The sequence below is a fragment of the Hemitrygon akajei genome, chromosome 4, assembly GCF_048418815.1.
Source record: "Hemitrygon akajei chromosome 4, sHemAka1.3, whole genome shotgun sequence".
Lineage (NCBI taxonomy): Eukaryota > Metazoa > Chordata > Chondrichthyes > Myliobatiformes > Dasyatidae > Hemitrygon > Hemitrygon akajei.
The window spans coordinates 164459744-164482043 of NC_133127.1; the positions used below are offsets into that span (position 1 = coordinate 164459744).

A 22300-nucleotide genomic window follows, 5' to 3' on the forward strand; every position below is an offset into this window, starting at 1 on the left:
GGGGTAATATCTTCCTGAACCTGGTGGTGTGGGACCCAAGTTCCATCTTCACAGGGCATTGTTACAGTATCGTCAAGAATACCTTCCATCCTGGTCAGTGCTTTCCCTTGAAAACCCAGACTACCACTGTTATCAGAACCAATCACCTCTTTCTCATCGCCTTCCTGATGATGCTGCCAGTTTCTTGTGCCCTCAATTCTACCACTTTTGTTATTGTTGCTTTAACAGTTTTGCAGTACTATACCGTACCATTGACTTGTCTTGTGCTCTGCGCTATTTATGCTGTTTATTCTGTGAGCTTTATAGGAGCAGATTTTATTGCACCTTTGTGTATCTGACAATAAACTAATATGATCTGCAGAGTGTAAACTTTGCAACAGTGCAATGTCTAGTGCTAATCACATACAAAGTGGCATCTTTCTGTTGGTGTGTCACAGTTTCAAAGCCAAAAAAAATTGCATGATCTGCCAGTCAGGCTCACAGAAGTCGATGCAAACAGTAATGTTTTTGTGCTTCAAGTTTGAAAAAAGCTAACACTAACACTGGCAATGTGCAATCAAGTAATTGATGATGCCATTGTTTGCAATGGCTTAAGACATTTGGTTGTATTTCGACTGTTAAGCATATATTTTCTTACGTATAATTTGTCTTTGTTTTCCTTGTCTGAATGATTTTCCATATTGTCATATTTTTGTCATATTTACTGTTTATTCTGTCAGCTTGGCTTGATTCTTTTAATTCTGAAGTTAACCTAATTAGTACAATTGGGATGTAGTCTGATTATATAGCATTTGCCATTTCAAGTGCTCTTAAATGGCTCTTCATATTAAATGGAGTTAATTAAATTAGCTGAAATTTGATTCTGTAAAGGTGATGATCTCAAGAGAAAACTGAGGTGTGTCAGCCCACTTTTGGCTAAATATGGTTGTGAATGCATCAAGCTTAAGTGCTCAGATGCATGGCCCAAGTGGTGGTGCTGGCTGAATGAAAGTGAATAATAAAGGTATGACTAGAAGAATAAATGAGCAATGACAAATCAGATTATGAGAGGAGAGACTGAAAAATCTGGAAATGAAACTAGAAAGACTGATTGCCTTAAGTACTGAATTCAGTGCAGCCTGGTATATTTTCAGCTTTCCTGGTAAGGGAATTCCAAATACCGTAGATTCCGGACTACAGAGCGCACCTGATTAAAAACCGCTGGCTCTAATTTTAGAAAGAAAATCAATTTTTTACTTGTACAGGCCGCAGGTGTCCCACGTTGTAATATGAGATATTTACACAGAAAGATATTACACGTGAGGATTTTTTAACTTTTAATTAAATCCATATGGTAACATAAACAAATACATATTGCAAATGCTTTTTTTCGAACCGTGCCTGTAACGCGGCTACTTTTAAATATACGTTGCGTATACTTTTTTACTGAACAACATTCCAATATCTCCTAACGACTGGTAAAAAATATATATACTGCAGCCTACCAGGAAAAGTTATTGATCGCCTTTAACTTAAAAGCAGCGTTCGCTCAGATCCAATGCCGCTTGCGTAATGTGCTCGCCCCCTCCTTCCCGTTTATCGCAAACTGGTATCCCACAAGACGCGGCGAAACCGGGTGTGACGTCATAGCATCCCGCGATGTAGTACAGAAAACAAATATAGTTAAAACACTTCTAACTTTAACTAGAAAATGAATTACTAAGCGAAAATATTATAAACTAAATAACTGCCATAAAGGCAGCACAATGCTTTTCTTCGAGTGTTTTCCATGTTGATGAGGGTGAGTACAAATGACTGATTTACAATAATTTAATTGTGAAAGTGCGCTTGATTTATCGTACAATTTCATTGGACCTCTGTGAACTACTCATCAATTTTATTGGTCTACTGTTACGAGGCAAAATGTTTTTGGCGGCATGAAAAAAATCATGTATTAGCCACACCGTATTAAAGGCCGCAGTGTTCAAAGCTGTTCAAAATGTGGGAAAAAAGTAGCGGCTTATAATCTGACATCTACGGTATTATGATAATCCCTAATGTTCAAGTCATTTTTCTCCTTGTTTTCTTTATGGAGCTTGAGTTTGGATTTTTAATAGTGTGACATTCTGGGGAGGGAAGGGGGTGTGGTTGAGAGCCCGCCCCTGCATTTCTAATGACAGCGCTGTTTATTGTGCTTGTGTTAAAATGTTTCCATGAAATGATGGTGGGAAGTTCAAGTTCATTTAAACTTGGGTTATATATGTGTATATATTTGTATATGTGTTTGTAGGTTGCCCTGACTGTAACAGGAGTGTGGGATTATCGCTTTCTCCATCTGTATGTGAATGAGGGAGGGAGTTCTCTCTCCAGCTCATAACACCTTGTCTATTTTTGTGTTTATCACAATAAAAATGGTTGTTGAGTTAAACGATCTTACTCATCCGCCGTCATGAACCAAATGTTCGCTACATTGGTTTCAGGAGCGTGATTAGAAATTGACAATGAGATTGAAGAGCTGCGATATTGGATAGACTAGGCTCATGAGGCTAGTCCTGGAGAGAGGACCTGGGAACCGAGTATCATGTCTTCCCAGGAAACCCCACAGGGCAAGCGTACTCAGTCTCCCCAACCCAGAGTTATGACAGAGCGCATCCCTTCATCTCCCTCTTGGCTCACACCAGGGAACCCAACATGCTGCAGTCATGGGATAATGAGCAACATCGCAGACAGAAAGCACCGACACCACGGGGCCAAGAGGAAAACCAGTAGACGTCAACAATTCATGCCGTGGGGTCCACCCTGAAGCTCCCTAGATACAATGGTACAAGCTGCCTGGAGCCTTACCTGGCACAAGTCAAACTTGCTGCATGGCACAATAGGTGGAGCCCCACCAAGATTGTGGGTTCACTTTGCCCTGGCACTGGAGGAGGGTGCCCTGCGAGCCCTCCTCGACCTAACGCTAGCTGAGCAGCATGACTACAGAGCCTTTATATTGGCGCTTCAAGCAGAGGCCATGAGGAAGCAATGAGTGAAGAACTGTGCAGCAGACAGTGTTGTATAGGAGAAAGCCTGTGGGGGCATTTGCAGCAGATCTCCACTGCTCAGCATAGCTATCCTTAATTCGCTCTCGTGGCCCAAGAAGAGCTTGCCCTTCACACCTTTGTAAGGGCGCTAACATTGGAGTGCCTTTGGCAGCATCTTCGCCTGTCATTGCCATTGTTGTTGGACAAGGTGCTGACAGAGGCAGAGAGGGCAGAAGCAATTTTAGCCTCTCCAAAGTGTTGCAGCATTGCCCCGAAAGCCGCGAGACAGGCCTAACCAGTGCCATGCTGATCCCGCCACAAGCCACAAAATGATCTCTGCTGCCGGTGTGATGAGGCAAGCTATGTGGCCCTGGACTACCTCACACCATTACTTCACCATGCCACAGCCCAGTACAGCCATTGGAAAACGCAAGGGGGTGGCACCACCTGAGACCTCCAGCAGAATCCTTCAGTTGTTGCTTCTACAGGTGGATCATTTGGGAAGAGCAAGGCTTGTTCATGGACTGCATGGTAGAGGGCATTAGATACTGTGCATTGGTGGACACGGTTAATCATCATCCATCCAGGTGTCCTCCCCAACATGGACCAGCCATGCCTGCCTGGGTGGACAATGACTGCAGTCCAGTTAGCTACAGTCACTGGCAACTGTGCGCCGATGACTGGGTAGAGGTGGCTGCACATCACAGTAGGGAAAAATATAGTGGAGCATGAGGTGTAGCTAGCCAACATCCAGGAGTCCAGCATCATTGAGCTGGATTTGCTGTCCCGTTGGGGGGCCTGTGTGGATGTTGACCAACAGCTGCGTAGCAGGCGGGTGAGTGAACCAGTGTTGGTCCAGGTGAGGAGGTGGCCGAGTGTGGGACGGTGGCCAGAGTGGGCAAGGTCTCCATCCTGGATCCAGAAAACAAAGCCCTATTCTCTCAGTGGGGAACACTGCGGGGGGTGTGATGGGTAGCTGTGCCAGCGATGGCAGTTTTCTAACAGTGACAGACATTTGCAACTGGTGGCCCCCTGGGGGCTCCACCACGGTGCTGCAATTGGTACATAGGCTGGTCAGGGCGAGCTAATTTGGGGTTGCAAAGACTTTGGGCAAGCTGTGCAAACATTTTTGGCTTGGGTACAGGCAGAAATGGAGCTGTTTGCGTACCGCTGCAGCGCTTGCATGTCTCAAACCAATCTTGGGCCATCAGTCTAGAGTGCTAATGTTAGCAGTACATGGTGGGGGCCCCAGTATGGGTCTACTGCCCCTCCCAGAGGAAGGGGCTATCCCCTAAGCTGGGAAACCACTGGAAGAGGTGCTCAACTGCATCTCCGATGTGGTATATCAGGTGCAGTTGCCTGAGCGGTGGAAGGTAGTCATACTGCACTGGGACCGGCTCGCATGGTATCAGCCCTTGCTTGCCACCAACCCAGTGAGTCAGAAGGAAGGAAGTGACACTCCCTGTGCCCTGCTTCTTGCCTCACCAAAGAATGGCTCCCCTGGGAGAGGGGGATGTGAAATCCAGAAAACCCCCAGTACCCCAGGCAGCAACATGAACTACCACTGGGACTTTTGGACTTTGTTATGGACTCGGGTTGCCCAACCCTTGGGCAGGGGTAGTGTGACACTCGGGGGAGGGGGGGGCATGGTAGTCAACAACCTACATCCTACATTTCTAATGACCAGTGGTGCTTCTTGTTCTTGTTTTAAAATGCTTTCATGGGATTATGGTGGGAAGTTCGACTTTATTTATTGTTACATTTTAGCTTGGGTTATACAGTTATTCGCACATGTGTTTGTGGGTCACCCTGACTGTAACCAAGGTTTGCGATCATTACCTCCCTAATCTGTATGTGATTGAAGGGGTTCTCTCCCTAGGTTATAGTGCCCGGTCTGTTTTTGTGTTTATCACAATAACAACGGTTATTCAGTTTAACGTGCTTCCTTGTCCGTCATTATGCACTGAATTCTCACCACAATATCTTGAGCCTAAATTGATACCCATTATGTTGAAGCAAAACTTTATCTGGGTGTTTCCTCACCAATTTCTCTATTGCATTGAGATCATTTTTCAGTAGAAATGGGTTTCTGTATAAGCATGCAGGTTATTATTGATTGACATATCTCAATGTGATTTTTAATGTTATTCCTTAAAATAATTGATATATATATCACATTGACATTGCAGGCTTGTTTTACTGAACAGCAGTTAAAAGCTCTGAATAATTACAGACAATTGTTAAAAGAAAAACAACAGGTCCAGATAGAGGCTCGATTCAGAAAAGCATTAGAGGATGCTCATGATAACGATAGCTGTGTAAAAAGGAATGTCGTCCCATTGTGGAAATTATGCATTGTGGACTACAAAAGCCATGATAATAATGCTGGTGAGTGTACAATGGGAGTTAAACATTATTTAATAAATTTATGGTAATGTTCGCTTCTACCTCCTACCCAGGATCCACAAACCTGACTGTCCTATTGTCTCTGCCTGTTCCTGCTTCATTGAACTCATATCCTAATACCTCAACTCTATTCTATCCCCCTTGGTTCAGTCCGTTCACACCTACATCCGCGACACTTCTTAAGATAAGACCATAAGATATAGGAGCAGAAGTGGGTCATTCGGCCATTTATTCTGCTCTGCCATTCAATCATGGTCTGATCCAATTCTTCCAGTCACCCCACTCCCCTGCCTTCTTCCCGTGCTCTTTGATGCCCTGGCTAATCAAGAACCTATCAATCTCTGCCTTAAATGCACCCAATGACTTGGCCTCCACTGCCACACCTTGTGGCCACAAATTCCACAGATTTACCACCCTCTGACTAAAATAATTTCTCCACATCTCTGTTCTAAATGGGCGTCCTTCAATCCTGAAGTCGTGCCCTCTTGTCCTATCTTCCCAACCATGGGAAATTACTTTGCCATATCTGATCTGTTCAGGCCTTTTTAACATTTAGAATGTTTCTATGAGATTCTCCCCTCATTCTCCTGAACTCCAGGAATACAGCCCACGAGCTGCCAGATGTTCCTCATACGGTAACCCTTTCATTCCTGGAATCATTCTTATGAACCTTCTCTGAACCCTCTCCAATGTCAGTAAACACAAGGAAATCTGCAAATGCTGGAAATTCAAACAACAACACACACAAAATGCTGGTGGAACACAGCAAGCCAGGCAGCATCTATAAGGAGAAGCACTGTCGACTTTTCGGGTCGAGACCCTTTGTTAGGACTCAATGTCAGTATATCCTTTCTAAAGTAAGGAGCCCAAAATTGCACACAATACTCCAAGTGTGGTCTCACAAGTGTCTTATAGAGCCTGAACATCACATCCCTGCTCTTGTATTCTAAACCTCTAGAAATGAATGCCAATATTGCATTCGCCTTCTTCACCACCAACTCAACTTGGAGGCTAACCTTTAGGATACCCTGCACAAGGACTCCCAAGCCCCTTTGCATCTCTGCATTTTGAATTCTCTGCCCATCTAAAAAAGTCTTCTTGTTTATTTCTTCCACCAAAGTGCATGACCATACACTTTCCAACATTGTATTTCATTTGCCACTTCTTTGCCCATTCCCCTAAACTACCTAAGTCTCTCTGCAGGGTCTCTGTTTCCTCAACACTACCCACTGCTCCACCTATCTTTGTGTCATTGGCAAATTTAGCCACAAATCCATTAATCCCGTAGTCCAAATCATTGATTTCTTCTTGTGCTCTTGATCTCAGTAATTTTCAATTCCATAGATGTTCAGTCCCTGGACACTTATAATCCCCCATCAAGAAGGCCTCAAAGCTCTCCACTTCTTTCTCAATAAAAGATCCAACCAACTGCCCTTCACCACCACCTGCCTCTGTCTGATAGAACTGATCCTTGCCCTCAACAGTTTTTCCCTTCATCTCCACTTTCCCCAGACTCAAGGGCACCCATGTGGCCCTATCTATGCTTGCCTCTTTGTTTGCTACATAGAACAGTCCATACTCCAAGCCTTCCCCGATAATGCTTCCCAACTCTTCCTCTGCTACACTACTAACTGCTTTGGTGCTGCATCATGCACCCATGCTGAGCTCATCAATCTCTTCAACTTTGCCTCCAACTCCCACCTAGCCCTTAAATTCATTTGGTCCATTTCTGACATCTCCCGCTCCTTTCTCAATCTGTCTCCATCTCTGGAGACAAACCATCAACAGACATCTTTTATAAATTCCCATAGCTATCTTGACTATATCTCCACCCCCCACCCCATCTCCTGTAAAAATGCTATTACTTTTTCTTAGTGCCCATGGTGCAGTTTTCCTTTCTAGGTCATCAGAGATTCCTTCTACTTCAAAGAACATGGTTTCCCTTTCTCCATTGTTGATCCTGCCCTCACCATCTCCTCCATTTCCCAAACGTCCGTGCTTGCCCCATCTTCCTGCCACCTTAAGTTCATCTTGTCTTTACCTACTACCTCATGAGCCTCCACATCCAACATATCATCCTCCACAACTTCTGCCATGTGCAAAGTGGTCCGATCACTAAATATATCTTTACCTTCTTTTACCTGCTTTTTGCAAGGAACTCCCCCTCCTTGATTTCCTTGTCCATATGACCTTCCCCACTAATCTCCCTCTTGGCACTTATCCCTGCAAGTGGCTTAAATGCTTCACCTGCCCACTTACCTCAATTCCAGGGCCCTAGGCAGTACTTCACCTGTGATTCAGTTGAGGTCGTCTATTGTATTCGATGCTCCGAATACAGCCTAGTCTACATTGGTGAGACTAGTCATAAATTGGGAGACTGCTGCATCAAGCACCTCCACTCCATGCACCAAAAGCAGCACTTCATGGTGGCCAAACATTTTAATTCAGATTCCCGTTCCTGTTCCAACATGTCGATCCATTGTCTCTTTTTGTGGCAAGATGTTACCACTGCATTTTGTGTTTATTGTTATGGTAATGGTATTATTCAGTCAAATGTTTGAAATAGTATCAGTGAGAAGCTAACAGTTTCAATTGCATTAAATGTCCTTAAAAGTAAGTAAAGTATGGAAAATGCTGAGTAAATATTCTTTATCAAATATTAAGTTTGTTCAAACAAAAGAGCTGGCCTCTGCCAAGTAAAGGCAACTGTATTCTAAAATGTGGCTGGCTGCAGAAACTCATTGGTGGTACTGCACAGCTATTAGAGCTACTGACTTGCAGTGCAGGAAATTGGGTTCATCCCTGACCTTGGGAATTTTCTGCATGAAGTTTGCATGTTTGGCTATGACAATGTAAACTTCTAGCTGCTCCAATTTTCTCCCAAGTCCCAAAGATATGCTGGTTGGTAGGTTAATTGGTCACTGAAGTTTGTCCCTAATGAAAGAATCTTGGAGTTGCTGAGGGTATAGGAAAAATACAAATAGGATTAATGAAGAATTGATATATGTAATTGGGTGGTTGATGATCAACACAGGCTCAATAGGTCTGTTTCTTTGCTGTATCTCTCTGACTTCATTGGGGCTCACAACCCCTGTGAAGTTGTGTTATGCAAGTCTCTTCATTCCATCAGGCAATTCTTGTTCCATCTATTGCAGTTTCTACAGCCCCACATTAACCTCATCATTCCACCCCGCACCCCCCAAACTGAAGTGGAAGGAAGTCATTCTTGAAACCAGTGGATCGCCAGAGAAGTGGTGCTTAATTATTGTTTTATCTTGATTATAATACATTTATTAACATAATTATTGCTGATGTCCTATACTAATGATCAGAAGCCACATGGTAGATGGTACCAAGCTTAGTACAATAAATAGTGTAGGAAAAGTGATGCTGTAACATTTCTTTAAAAAGATAACTCACAAACTACTTGCTCTTTGCCTTATTCATAAAATATTTAAATTCATTGGACTCTGACAAACACTAACAAGATAATATTTCTTCCAAATAGTCTATATGTTAAATATCTGGCGCCCAATTGCTGAATTACGTTCCCTGCTAAAGGAGGGTGGAAGATACTGGATCTATTATCTATCTGCTGCATCATGCAAGGGTCGGCATAATTATGTTGATCTGCAGTTGACTGCTACAAAGAAAACCAGGTACCAACAGCTGCAGGTAATTTACCGTAGTTTTTTACATTCAGTTTAATATTTAGCTGTGATGTGAGCATGTTGTAGGAAAAAATTCTGATATAAATGTTATTAATGAGTTGTAGAAAGGGGGAAAAGTGGAGAGAACAAAGAAAATACAAATGATAACGCAGAGAATTGAAGTGGTCCATGTGATTTGATGTTTTCACAATTGTCCAGTTAATCAATGAATGAACCAAGGTAGATTTCTAGCATTCTCTTTTCTTTTCCCCATTCTGAGAGGCACAACATAGTACTTTGAAGAAATCTGAAGCAAAAGAGCATACTTGAAATCTTTGTAGATCAGTGAGGATAAGCTGAGCTCAGTTAGATGACCTTGAATTAGAACTCCAATCTGACAAAAACAAGAGTTAATTATCTGAAATGCTTATGTTTGACATTTGGTCCCAAGAGCTACATAATCAGGAGCTATTCTTTTAAGCTCACATTGAGCTTCCTTGTAACAGATGGGACGCTAAGCATAAAGAGGTCAAAGTGGGAGTGGTATAGGAGAATGCAAGTGACAGGCAGCTAGAAGTTTAGGGTCAAATTTTTCTGATTAGAAGTGTTCTGCAAAGTGGCCCTTTTACTTGGTCCACAAACTCAAAACAGTCCTTGGGTGAAGCATTATAATTCACTAACACTTGAGCTACTGTTCTACATTCAATACTCATAATGTAGTCTTCTTGAGGGTCACTTTTGTATTTCCAGGTATCTCTTATCACTAAGAGCTAATATATCAAGGCTAGAGTCGTTGAAGGTATTCAAATTGTATTTGATGGCAGTAGTGCATTTAGAAAATTATTGTGATGCTCTGGGAAGGGGAGGGGAGGGTGGTGTGGTCGTCAGCCCACCCCTGCCTTTCTAATGACCAGCACTGTTTATTGTTGTTGTGTTAAAACGCTTTTGTGGGATTATGGTGGGAAGTTCCAGTTCATTTAGTGTTACATTTTAGCTTGGGTTATATAGTTATTCATTTGTGTATTTGTGGGTCACCCTAACTGTAACCGGGGTGTGTGATGGTCACCTCCCCCATCTGTATGAGACTGGTTGGGTTCACTCTCCGGGGTCATGGTGCCCGGTCTGTTTCGTGTTTGTCCTAATAAAATGGTTGTTGAGTTAACAAACTTCCTCCTATATCATTATGGACCAAATGCTTGACATGTTACTTTTAAATAAAACTCATAAAAGTAGGACATGCTGATATGTTTATAGAGGAGAGTATCTTTGGGAAGGGTAGTATTTAATACTCATCCCTTTGTATCCTTGAGAAAGTGGTAGGATTATTGAAGTGGAGGTAAGTATTTCCATAGTATTATTGGGTTTTGGCCCAGGAATGGTTATTTTCCTTCAAAATGTTAAGGCCATAAGACATGGGTTCAAATTAGACCATTCAGCCCATTGGGTGTGCTCCGCCATTTCCTCATGGCTGGTCCATTTCCCTCTCAACCCATTCTCCTGCCTCCTTTCTCCCCATAATCTTTCACATTCTGACTAATCAAGAACTTATCAACTTCTGCCTTAAGTGCACCCAATGGCCTGGCCTCCACAGCCGCCTGTGGCAACAAATTCCACAGATTTGCCACCATCTGCCTTATCCCTGTTCTAAATGGACGTCCCTCTTTTCTGAAGCTTTGTTCTCTGGTCTTGGACCCCCACACCATAGGAAACATCCTCTCCACATCCACTTTATCTAAGCCTTTCAACATTTGATAGGTTTCAATGAGATCCCCCTTAATTCTTCTAAATTCCAACATGTATAAATAAGCCTAAAGCTATCAAACACAGTCATCTGTTAACCTTTTCATTCCCGGAATTATTCTCATGAACCTCCTCTGAACCCTCTCCAATGTCAGCGTATCCTTACGTAAGGGGCCCAAAACTGCTCTCACTACTCCAAGTGAGGCCTCGCCAGTGCCTTATAAAGCCTCAGCACTTGCATCCTTGTTTTTGTACTCTAGTCCTCTCGATGATTTTTAACATTTGCATTTGCATTCCTGACCACTGACTCTACCTGCAATTAACCTTAGAAGTACTCATGCAGGATTCCCTAAGTCTCTTTGCAGCGTAGATTTTTGAGTTTTCTCCCCATTTAGAAAATGGTCTGTACTTTTATTCTTTCTACCGAAGTGCACGACCATACACTTCTTGACAATATATACTATCTGCCACTTCTTTGCCAATTCTCCAAAGCTAAGTCCTTCTGCAGCAGCCTTGCTTTCTCAACACTACCTACCTTTCAACCTATCTTTGTATTGACTACAAATTTGGCCAAAAAGTCATTAATTGCATCATCTAAATCTTTGACTTGCACATAAAAAAGAAGCAGCCCTGAGACTGATACCTGCTGAACACCACCAGATTTGCCAGCCAATCAGAAAAGGCTCCCTTTATTCCCACTCTGTGCCTCCTGCCAATCAGCCAATGCTCTATCCATGCTAGTATCTTTCCTGTAATACCATGGGCACTTGTTTAAGCAGCCACTTGTGTGACACCTTGTCGAAGGCCTTTTGAAAATCCAAGCACATAACATCCATGTTATGTTCTATAATGTGGAGAAGGTACTTGCAGGCTGTAGAATTCCCGTGTGCCCTCAACCTTGTTCCTTTTAATGGAAGAGGTCACGGATTTAGGAAGTGCTGTTAAGGAAGCCTGAAGGCAGATGATAGATTTTTAGTAAGATGGTGACATGCACACAAGTCACTGCTGGATACTAAAACCATCAAGTACTACATGATTATCCCAACAGCAAGTTGCTCGATAGCAATGGAGATGGATTTATTGCATGCTGTTGTTGTGTTGTCACCTGGACTTGTCATGTACCGGTGAGCAGTGTAAGTGATTGTCTTGGAAGTTTTTATTGTGAATGCAAATCCTTGTTGGATGTTGGTAACATAGAATACTACAAGTTCAATTCACTGGTTCATTGGCATGACTGGCAGGGGAGCTGCATTGCTTCAGTTGTAGTGAGGACTAGGCAGAGGTCCTGGGCTTGCCTGTTGCAGCTGACCAGGGGAGGAGACGCCAATGTGATGTGGGAGAGCCCCTGTGGGACATGCTGGAATCCATCCTTGGATTATGGGCTGACCCCTCTGGTGTTCATTCAGTGGAAGAGCAAACTAGACGAGGACAACTTGTCGTCAATTCTATAGACATGCTGCTCGGGGACTTGAGCTGTTGTTTTTTGCTTTGTAACTGTTTTCTGAAATCATAACCATGTGTGCTAGAGGAAAGCTGTTTCATTTGGCTACCTTTGTGTATGGTTGAATGATACTTAAATTTGAACTTTAGTTTGGTTTTGGACTATCAGGTAGTTGTCTGCTGATTGAGCTGGGAACCAAAACAGGGAGGAAAAGCTAAAATCAAAAATTCATTTTAGAGCCAATTGGATATGGCAGTGATGGACCCATTCTGTGCAAAACTGAGATTTAACAGTGTATTTTTTAATCTTGTAGGCATCTTCCAGTGTGTTAAATCAACTCTATCGACCTAGGCAAGCAGTCGCATATAGTATGCTGTGTGATCAGTTTTTTAGAGCTGTCTGCAAAGAAGTGGACCTGGCAGGATATGTGGTCTACATTTTGGGGAAAACAGGTACTCATTATAAAATTTAATGCATCATTGTCATTAATGTGCCATATCGTATGATGTGAGTGATCATGGTCTTTCCATGGCCATAACTGATCTTGGCAAATTTTTCTACAGAAATGGTTTGCCATTGCCACCTTCAATGCAGTGCCTTTCCAAGACAGGTGACTCCAGCCATTATCATTTCCCATCAGAGATTGTCTGTCTAGTGTCTCTGGTTGCATAACCAGGACTTGTGATATGCAGCAGCTGCTCATACAACCATTCATCACTTGCTCCCATGGCTTCATGTGACCTTGATCCGGGGACTAAACAGGTGCTATGTCTTACCCAAGGGTGACCTGCAGCCTAGCGAAGGGAAGAAGTACCTTACACTTCCTTTGCTAGAGACATATCTCCACTGTGCCACCCAAATTAATGTATGGAACTCCTAAAAGATTATTTGTCTCAATATTTATTCCACGGAGCATTTTTTTTCTTTTCTGAATATTGTAAGTGTTTAAGATCCCTTCAATTAAGCACTTTCCCAATCGTTTAAAAGGCTAAATAGAAAGTCAAAGGTATTGGTTTATTATTGTCATGCACAAATATACATTGAAAACCTTGTGTTGCATACTGATAATACAGATCACCAGTATGATAGTGCATTAATGTGAAACAAAGTAAAACAATAACAATGAAGAATACAGTAAAACTACAGAGAATGTGAGATGCAGTTAAACAAATTGCAAGATCGTAACGAGGTTGATTGTGAGATAGAGTTCATCTTAAAATACAAAAGATGTGTTCAAGAGTCTACAATGGAATCATCTGCAAACTTTGAGCAGAATCTGGCCACTTAGTAATGAGTGTAGAGGGATTGGGTATCGGGCTAAAGTGTTACAGCCTATTGTTGCTGATTGTGGTCAGTTGTTCAGCAAATCAAATATCCAATTACAGAAAGGGAGTTTAGTGATGAGTTCTCCTCAAGTTATAATACTGAAGGTGAGTGGTGGTCAATAAACAATAGTTTGATATAGGTATCTTTACTATCCAAATGCTCCAGAGATAAGTGTAGGACCACGGGGGTGGCATCTGCTATAGACCTGTATTGGCAGTAGATAAATTGCAGTGGGTTGAGGTTGTGTGGAAGACCAGAGTTGATGCGTGCCATGACCAGCCTCTCGAAGCACCTCAAAATGGTAGATAACTACCACCCAGTGGCTCAATCATTAAGTAGTTTACAAATCTGCAAACTGAAAGAGAATTAAAGTTTTAACCTTGCTGTTTCAATAAGAGTTGGGATTAAGGAAGCCATTATATTGTGTTTATAAACTAAATGCCTTAAGTTTTTAAAAAAAATTCTTAATAAACATGGGTTTAAGATTAGTGCCTAGCTTGTAAGTCTTTAAGTAGCTCGTAACTTTTCTGCAGTGATACAATGGAAATATTTTATCAGTATTGCTGGATAGCTTACTAAATAGATTTTTTTGAAATGGTGGAAATATGAAATTAAAAGAGAACGCTGAATACACTCGTCCTGCTGCACTTCAGACAAAGAAACAGTTTACATTTCATGTCTTGAAGCATTTGACCTGTAACGCACAACTTTTTCCACTTTCTACAAATACTGCCTGACTTGCTGATTTTTTTTTGTGACGACAGTGCATGGTAAAATGCCCTTATCACAATCCATAATCAATTACCAACAGGCTATAAATGATGTAATTTGGTGATTGAGATTTATCAGTTTATCTGCACTGTTTAGAGCGAAAAGTCTTCCTGGTGAACAAAATGCTGATTACGTGACAATAATTTCCTTATAGAATTAGTTCTGTGAGAAAACAAGCAATTCAAAAGGCTAGTTCAGTTACATTACAGATTAGCTACTACTCAAGTCAAGTTTATTGTCATTTAACTATATACAGGTATACTGTCAAATGAGATGTTTCTACGGACCAAGGTGTAAAGCACAATTGTATGTACATACAACATACAATAACTTAGGAAAGTAAGGATAAAATTGGCAGGTGAATTACGCATAAATAAACAAAATAAAGTACATAAATTATTAAATATTAAGTACAGAACAGATTAACCAGTGACACATCGAATGCAATGCAGCAGGGAGATCAGAAGCCTAATAGCTTGAGGAAAGAAATAATAAATTTCCCATCCTGTCTGTCTTGTCTGTGCATCAGAGTCTCCCACCTGATGGTAGAAAGTCAAAAGATGCTGAATGGATGGCTGGGATTCATGATGATGCTAAGGGCCCTGTGTATTGCGCTGTTCATGATAAATGTCCCCAATGCCATGGGGAGACCCCTATGATCCTCATGGCCATTCTCGCAGTCCTTTGTGGGGACTTCCAGTCCGATGCTCAGCTGCTCCCATACCAGATGGAGATGCAGCTTGTCAGGACACTCAATGGTGCTGCTGTAAAAATTCAGTTAAGATAGGGGGTGGTAGGAGGGAGCCTCGCTTGCCTCAGTCTCCTTAGGAAGTGGAGACACTGCTGTGTTTTGTTTGAGGAGGTGATGTTGAGGGACCAGGTGAGGTCATCCATGACGTGAACTCTCAGGAATTTGGTGCACTTAACTCAATCTGAGAAACCATGTATTTGTAGAGGGGGGTGGTTTGTCTGCACCTTCCTGAAGTCCCCAATGATTTCCTTGGTCTTTTCCACATTCAGATTTGGGTTACTGTTCTCACACCAGACTACCAGCCCCTCCACTTCCTTCCTCTCTCTACTCTGACTAATCATTGTTGTTGATGAAGCCAACTGTTGTGTCACAAACTTGATGACGTGGTTTGAGCTGAATCCATGTGTCAGCGGTGTGAGAAAGAGCAGACTGAGCACACTCATACCTTCAGGTTTAAATTCTACCTTTTATGATATGGTCACAACAATATGGAAGGAAGCCTTCTTCTTTCCCTCCTCCAAAGTATGCATACAGTTATTTTCTCTCGCATTTGTTCATGAACTTCTTTATTATTTCTTGCTATTAATTTGCCGTAAGGGAGATTTACAGTAGCCAATTAACCAAATAGTATGTCTTGGGTATGTCAAGGAAATCAGAGTACTAAGAGAAAACCCAGGTGATCATAGGTAAAACATGCACACTTCACATCAACGTCACTTAAGGTCGGGATCTGTGGTACCCTGTTAATTCTTTTCCTGATACTTTTATACTTTATTGTCACCAAATAAGTGATACTAGAGCGTACAATCATCAGAGTGATATTTGTTTCTGTGCTTCGCACTCCCTCGCTATTGGAATATTGGATGTTGTAATATTGGAAGTGATTAATAAAGACCTGATGTTGTATCAGGACAGTGTCCATGTAAGTGAGGATTCATTAAAGTATTCTTTAAAACTCAATAATACATGTTTGATTGCAGTTTTGAAACCTAGTTAAGGGAGAAGCAAAAATCAGATGTATCAGTATTACAGTGGAGTAAAGGGAATTACAGAGGCATGAGAGAGCTGGCCATTGTTGATTGGAAGGGGACACTATCAGGGATGACAGCAGAACAGCAGTGGCTGGAGTTCCTGGGAGCAATTCAGAAGGCACAGGATCGATACATCCCAAATAAGGAAATATATTCCAAAGGGAGAATGAGGCAACTCTGGCTGACACGAGAAGTCAAAGACAACATAAAAGCAAATGAAAGGGCATATATTGTTGCAAAAATGAACCAGCGTTGAGGATTGCAAAAATCTAAAAAAAACACAATGGAAGTCAACTGAAAAAACAATAAGGGGAGAAAAGACAAAATATGAAGGTAAACTAGCCAATAAGATAAAAGATGATACCAAAAGTTTTTTCAAATATATGAACAGTGAAATAGAGCTGAGTGTCAAATCGCTGGAAAATAATACTGGAGAGGTAGTAATGGGGGATAAATTTAGTAAGTATTTTGAGTTTGTTTTCACTGTTGAAGGCCAGAAATTCAGAAGTGTCAGGGGACAAAAGTGAGTGTAGGTTGGATTACTAAGGAAAAAGTGCTTGAGAAGCTGAAAGACCTAAAGGTAGATAAGTCACCTGGACTAAATGAACTACACACTAGGATTCTGAAAGAAATAGCTGAAGAGGTTGTGGAGGCATTACTAGTGATCTGTCAAGAATTACTAACTCTGGAATGGTTTCTGAGGACTGGAAAATTACAAATGTCATTCCACTCTTTCAGAAGGGCCAGTTAGCCTGACTTCAGCAGTTGAAAAGATGTTGGAATCCATTATTAAGGGTGATGTTTCAGGGTACTTAGATGCACATAATAGGCCAAAGTCAGCATGGTTTCCTAAGGGGAAATCTTGTCTGACAAATGTGTTGGAATTGTTTGAAGAAATAAGCAGGATAATCTAAGGAAACTCAATGGTTGCTGTTTACTTGGATTTTCTGAAGACTGTTGCCAAGGTGCAGCAAGTGAGGCTGCTTAACAAGATAAGAGCCAATGGTATTGCAGGAAAGATACCAGCATTGATAGAAGATTGGCTGACTGTCAGGAGGCAAAGAGTGGGAATAAAGGGGGTCTTTCTGGTTTGGCTCCCAGTGACTAGTGGTTTTCACATTATGCTGTATGTCAATGAAGAAATGGGGAGTATGCAGAGGGACTTGGGAGATTGGGCAAAGAAGTAGCAGGTGGAATACAGTGAAGTGTATGGTCATAACTTGGGTAGAAGGAATAAAGGGATAGATATTTCTTAAATGGGGAGGAAATTCAGAAATCAGAGATACAAAGGGAATTGGAAGTCCTTGCGCACAGTTCCCTAAAGATTAAGTTGCTGGTAAGGAAGGCAAATGTGATTTTAGCATTTATTTTAAGAGGACTATAATATAAAAACAAGGATGTAATACTGAAGTTTTATAAGGCATTGGTCAGGTTGGACTTGAAGTATTGTGAGCAGTTTTGACACTCCCTATCTAGGAAAAGATGTGCTGGCATAGAGAGTCCAGAGGGAGGTTCACGAGAATGTTTCCGTGAATGAAAGGGTTAATATATGAGGAGTGTTTGATGACTCTGGGCCTGTAATTACTGGAGTTTAGAAGAATGGAGTGGGGGTGGTTCCCATTGAAACCTATTGAATATTTATAGGTCTTTAGTGGGGGAAGTCTAGGTTCAGAGGGCACATTCTCAGAACAGATGAGGATTTTTTTAGCTAGAGTGTGGTGAATCCTTTTGCTGTTCACTGATCCTGTTTACAGTTATTGTTCTATAGATTTGCCAAGTATGCCCGCAGAAAAATGAATCTGGAGGTCTATGTGGTGACATACATGTACTCTGATAATAAATTTTACTTTGAATTTGTGGAATTCATTGCCACGGATGGCTGGCGTAAATAGGTATACATCCTTGATTAGTAAGGATCTCAAAGGTTATGGGAAGAAGGTAGGAGAATGGGGTTGAGAGGGATAATAAATCAGCCATGATGAAATGGCAGAGCAGACTCAATGGGTTGAATGGCCTAACTCTGCTCCTTTTTTTATATAATAGTTCAACAGAATTAATTGTGAAGGAAAACAAGTTCAATTGGCTTGATGTGCTTTTGTGTGTGTGTGTACAACTCAAAAGTGGCCAGTAATTGATCATTAGTTGAATATTTAAATCTTCTACAATACCCATTGTGATAAGTGAAAATATAAAAAGGTTGTTATGATAGTTAATGTTAACTCATGTAGAAGATTTATTCTTAATTGTAATGCACTGATATTATGTTCCCATTTTGTGTGCAAGACATTTGTGGGATCCAGGAAAGAACATCAATTTGTCTGTTTTAAACTGTAGATGGACCTTCAACTGTGTATTTGGCTGATGAAAATCAGGATCTAGTAGCTATAAAGTTTTGGACCAGTTTTAAACAGCTGGCTGTGGAAGACATTATCAAGCCAAGTGCCCTGGTTGTTGCAAGCAACTTGAAGTGGACATCAGAGAGTTCCATGGGTATTCCTGTGCTGTTAACTGGGGATCTTTCCAACTTTTCTGCAAATCCAAAGGATGGACATCTACGAGAAAAGTACATTCAACTAAAAAGTTCTGTCCAGGTGGGGCATTTGGAAAATTCCTAGATATAATACAGCCTAGAATAATACAACTGCAAAAACCTAAAACACTTTAAACTGGAATGTGTAATATAACAAATTTTCATCTTGGTTTATAAAATGGTGGCATTAGTCCATGTATTTTTAAACCATAATGTCTCCATTGACATGCAAATATTAAGGATGGATCAAATGTCATCATAGCTGATAGTATCTTCCATTTCCTCAAGCTGAAGTTGATTCATACACAACAAGAAAAAATGTTATTGTATTATCATCCATATTATATTGACCAATAATATCCCAGTAAATTGCATTGTAATCGTTTGGCTGGGCAGGCAATGTATGTCAGCTGCATAATATGGGAAATAGTGGACACCATATGCAGCTATATCTGTAATCTAGATCCATGAGGAGTTCTTGCTCAGTTAGAATGGAGTCTGCACTTCAAGCACTCTCTGCTTTCCTCAGGTATTACCAGTATAGAGATTAGGTAGGAAGTGTTGTTGCCGATTTGAGTATCTTGGAGTATAATTGAAAAGAAAACTATTATGTGCTAATGTCCTGATCCTGACCTGAACCATATCAAAATTAGTTGAGATTTTAAAAAAGTAAATACATGGACCGAAAATGGAGTCTTAAGATTACAGATACAGTAATGGTTGCTGGCTTCTGCAACAGTATTTAAATTTTAAATGATCAACAAACTCTGATAATCCAGTATCTCTTCACTTCCAGTCCACCAGGTATTGCTTGTAATGCTCCTTTTAAATTCAGTGGCACCCTGTTTCTGAACTCCATTTAAACTTGCCAGCTATTGCCATGTTAAGTTAGAAAGCAGCACAACCAGTAGAATAGCAGTGAAAAAATTACAGCAACTTCCAAATTTTCAATTTGCTCATCTATATGCCAGAAGTACTATCAATTTCATTCTGTAATGATGACAAGCACTTTTTCACCATTTCAGCTGCAGCATTTTGGCCAATACATTATTGTATTTTCACATGCAGCTGAGTATTGCTTGTGTTTCTTTCATTTACTCCCACATTCAAAAGAATTAGAGGATCTGGTTATATATTTCCTCAAATTCCCTTACAACATCAGAGGCAATTTGACCCATTATGTCTATGCCGGCTCTGAACAATCCCATCCATCCCATTCCTCCACCTATTATCCTGTAACCCATTCTCCTTTTCAGACATGCATCCTACCATCCATCTACAGTAGAGTAATTTACAGTGATCAATTAACTTAGCAACCAACAAGTCTTTGGGATTTGGGAGGAAAATGAAACAGCAGGGGACTCTGTTGCTGAGGTGTGTTGTATAGCTGGAAAATTGGCCAAGGATTGGACCTTTTTGGAGGTGACAACACCACCATAAAATCATTAAGCCCAGATACTACATTTATTAACATGTGCATCATTTAATTGATTGCTTTAGAATATACAGAGTTTTGTCAAGGACACTGAAAAAAAGGTGAAGACTATTCTTGGAAAAATTGGTACTCCAAGGTCGAACAAAGACTCTGGTGACATACTTACTCCGAACAATAAAAAATCCAGTATCACTTCAATCAGTGGCACCTTGGTATGTATAAAGGTATTCCAGCAAATATTGTAGGTAGATTTTACTTGTAGAATATTCTTATTTATAAGTTCTTTCCTTAAAATTGTAAGGATGTAATGCTATCACAAACAAGAGAAGATCTGTAGATGCTAGAAATCCAAGCAACACACAAAATGCTGGAGGAACTCAGCAGGCCATGCAGCATCAATGGAAAAGAGTACAGTCATCGTGAAAGATAGACTACTCTTTTCCATTTTGTTTGTGTTGCAAGGATGCAATGCTGAGAGCTTTGTAAGACATTGGTCAGACCACACTTGGGAGTATCATGAGCATTTTTGGGCCCCTTATCTAAGAAAAGATGTGGAGGCATCAGAGAGAGTCCAGAGGAGGTTCATGAGAATGGTTCTGGAATTGAAAGGGTTAATCTATGAGGACTGTTTGGCTCTGGGCCTGTACATGCTGGAGTTTAGAAGAATGAGGGAGCATCTTATTGAAACGTATCCACTTGGAAATGCCCAGATAGAGTGGACATGGAAAGGATGTTTCCTTAAGTGGAGGAGTCTAGGACCAGAGGGCACAGCCTCAGAATAGAGGAACGTCCATTTAGAACAGATATGCCAGAGGGTGGTGAATCTGTGGAATTCATTGACATGCACAGCTGTGGAGGCCAAGTCATTGGGTGGAAGTTGATATATATTTAAAGTAGGTTCTAGGTAGACAGGTGAGCATTTTTATTTTATATGATTGACATTTAAACAGTACAAAGCAAATAAATTATAGTGTATATTAACAAAGTTATTTGTTTTGAAATGTCAAAATCTATTCCTACCAATTATCTCTCATGGAGCTAATGAATGAGTGTTTGAGAGATTGCTTATTTTACCATGTTTTCTACAGCTTCACTGCATGGGCAACTCATTTTAATTAAGCTTGGTGTTGTTCTTGGCATGCTTTTAGTTAAACTTAAAGGCTTGTTAAAGAAATGAGCTGGCCAGTAGCTTACTTATCATTTGAAAAGTTGTGAAAGTGGGTAGCTAGCAGTGATTTGAATGACATTTGCTTACTTTATGCTTAGTTCGTTTTATGAGCTTTAGATTTTATTTTATCCGTGGTTCAAACATAAGTGATTAAATAGAATTTTAGACTGTGTTGAAACTGACCAATCATAAAGTCAAGAAGAAATGTAGCATAGTTCTTAACCCATTTTTAGGAATGCAAAAACCACCACTGACTGGTGTTAAATATGGCATAAAGAAGATGGCTATAGTTGTTGAATACTATTGTAAACTGTTTTATCATTGATTTCCCTTGCATCATAAGATCATAAACTTGAACATTTAATAGTGATTGTAGGATGTTCAGTTCCAATCATCTCTTTTCAAATAATGTTATAACCCAAAAACTGCTTAGCAGGCATAAGCACTAGAAATTCTTCAGATGCTGGAAATCCAGAATAACAAAAATGCAGTAGGAACTCCTGGAAAAAGGATCTCGGCCTCAAACGTCAACTGTTTATTCATTTCCATAATTGCTGTCTGTCCTGTTGTGTTCCTCCAGCATTTTGTCTGGATAATGGTCAATAAAAAACTTGCAAAATTGCAAGAAACTTTGAAGCACTCATGGGGTGAAGGTTTCAGAGCAACAGAAATGGCATATGAGCTTATTAAAATTTTTAGATTTTTTTTGCAGAGAATTATATGTTGACCAAACTTCACAAATTCAAGTCAAGTCAAGTCACTTTTATTGTCATTTCGATCATAACTGCTGGTACAGTGCATAGTTTTTCAGGACCATGGTGTTACATGACACAGTACAAAAAACTAGACTGAACTATGTAATAAAAAACAAACAACACAGAGAAAGCTACACTAGACTACAGACCTACACAGGACTGCATAAAGTGCACAAAAAAAGTGCAGGCATTTACAATAAATAATAAACAGGACAGTAGGGCAAGTCAGCAATCCTTTTAAAGGGTCATCTAAAATTAAATAATTTGTATTTATAGAAAACCTTTATTCTTGTT

General features: G+C 40.7%; 1 protein-coding gene across 1 annotated transcript in view; it reads left to right on the forward strand.

Annotated features, from left to right (window-relative positions):
• Positions 1 to 22300, forward strand: part of brca2 (BRCA2 DNA repair associated) — a 107193-nt gene that overhangs the window by 82872 nt on the left and 2021 nt on the right. The window contains exons 21-25 of the mRNA XM_073043852.1: positions 5192 to 5390; positions 8917 to 9083; positions 12553 to 12691; positions 18453 to 18709; positions 20149 to 20295. Coding sequence (XP_072899953.1) covers positions 5192 to 5390; positions 8917 to 9083; positions 12553 to 12691; positions 18453 to 18709; positions 20149 to 20295 — 909 coding nt within the window. The remainder of the gene's footprint in view (positions 1 to 5191; positions 5391 to 8916; positions 9084 to 12552; positions 12692 to 18452; positions 18710 to 20148; positions 20296 to 22300) is intronic.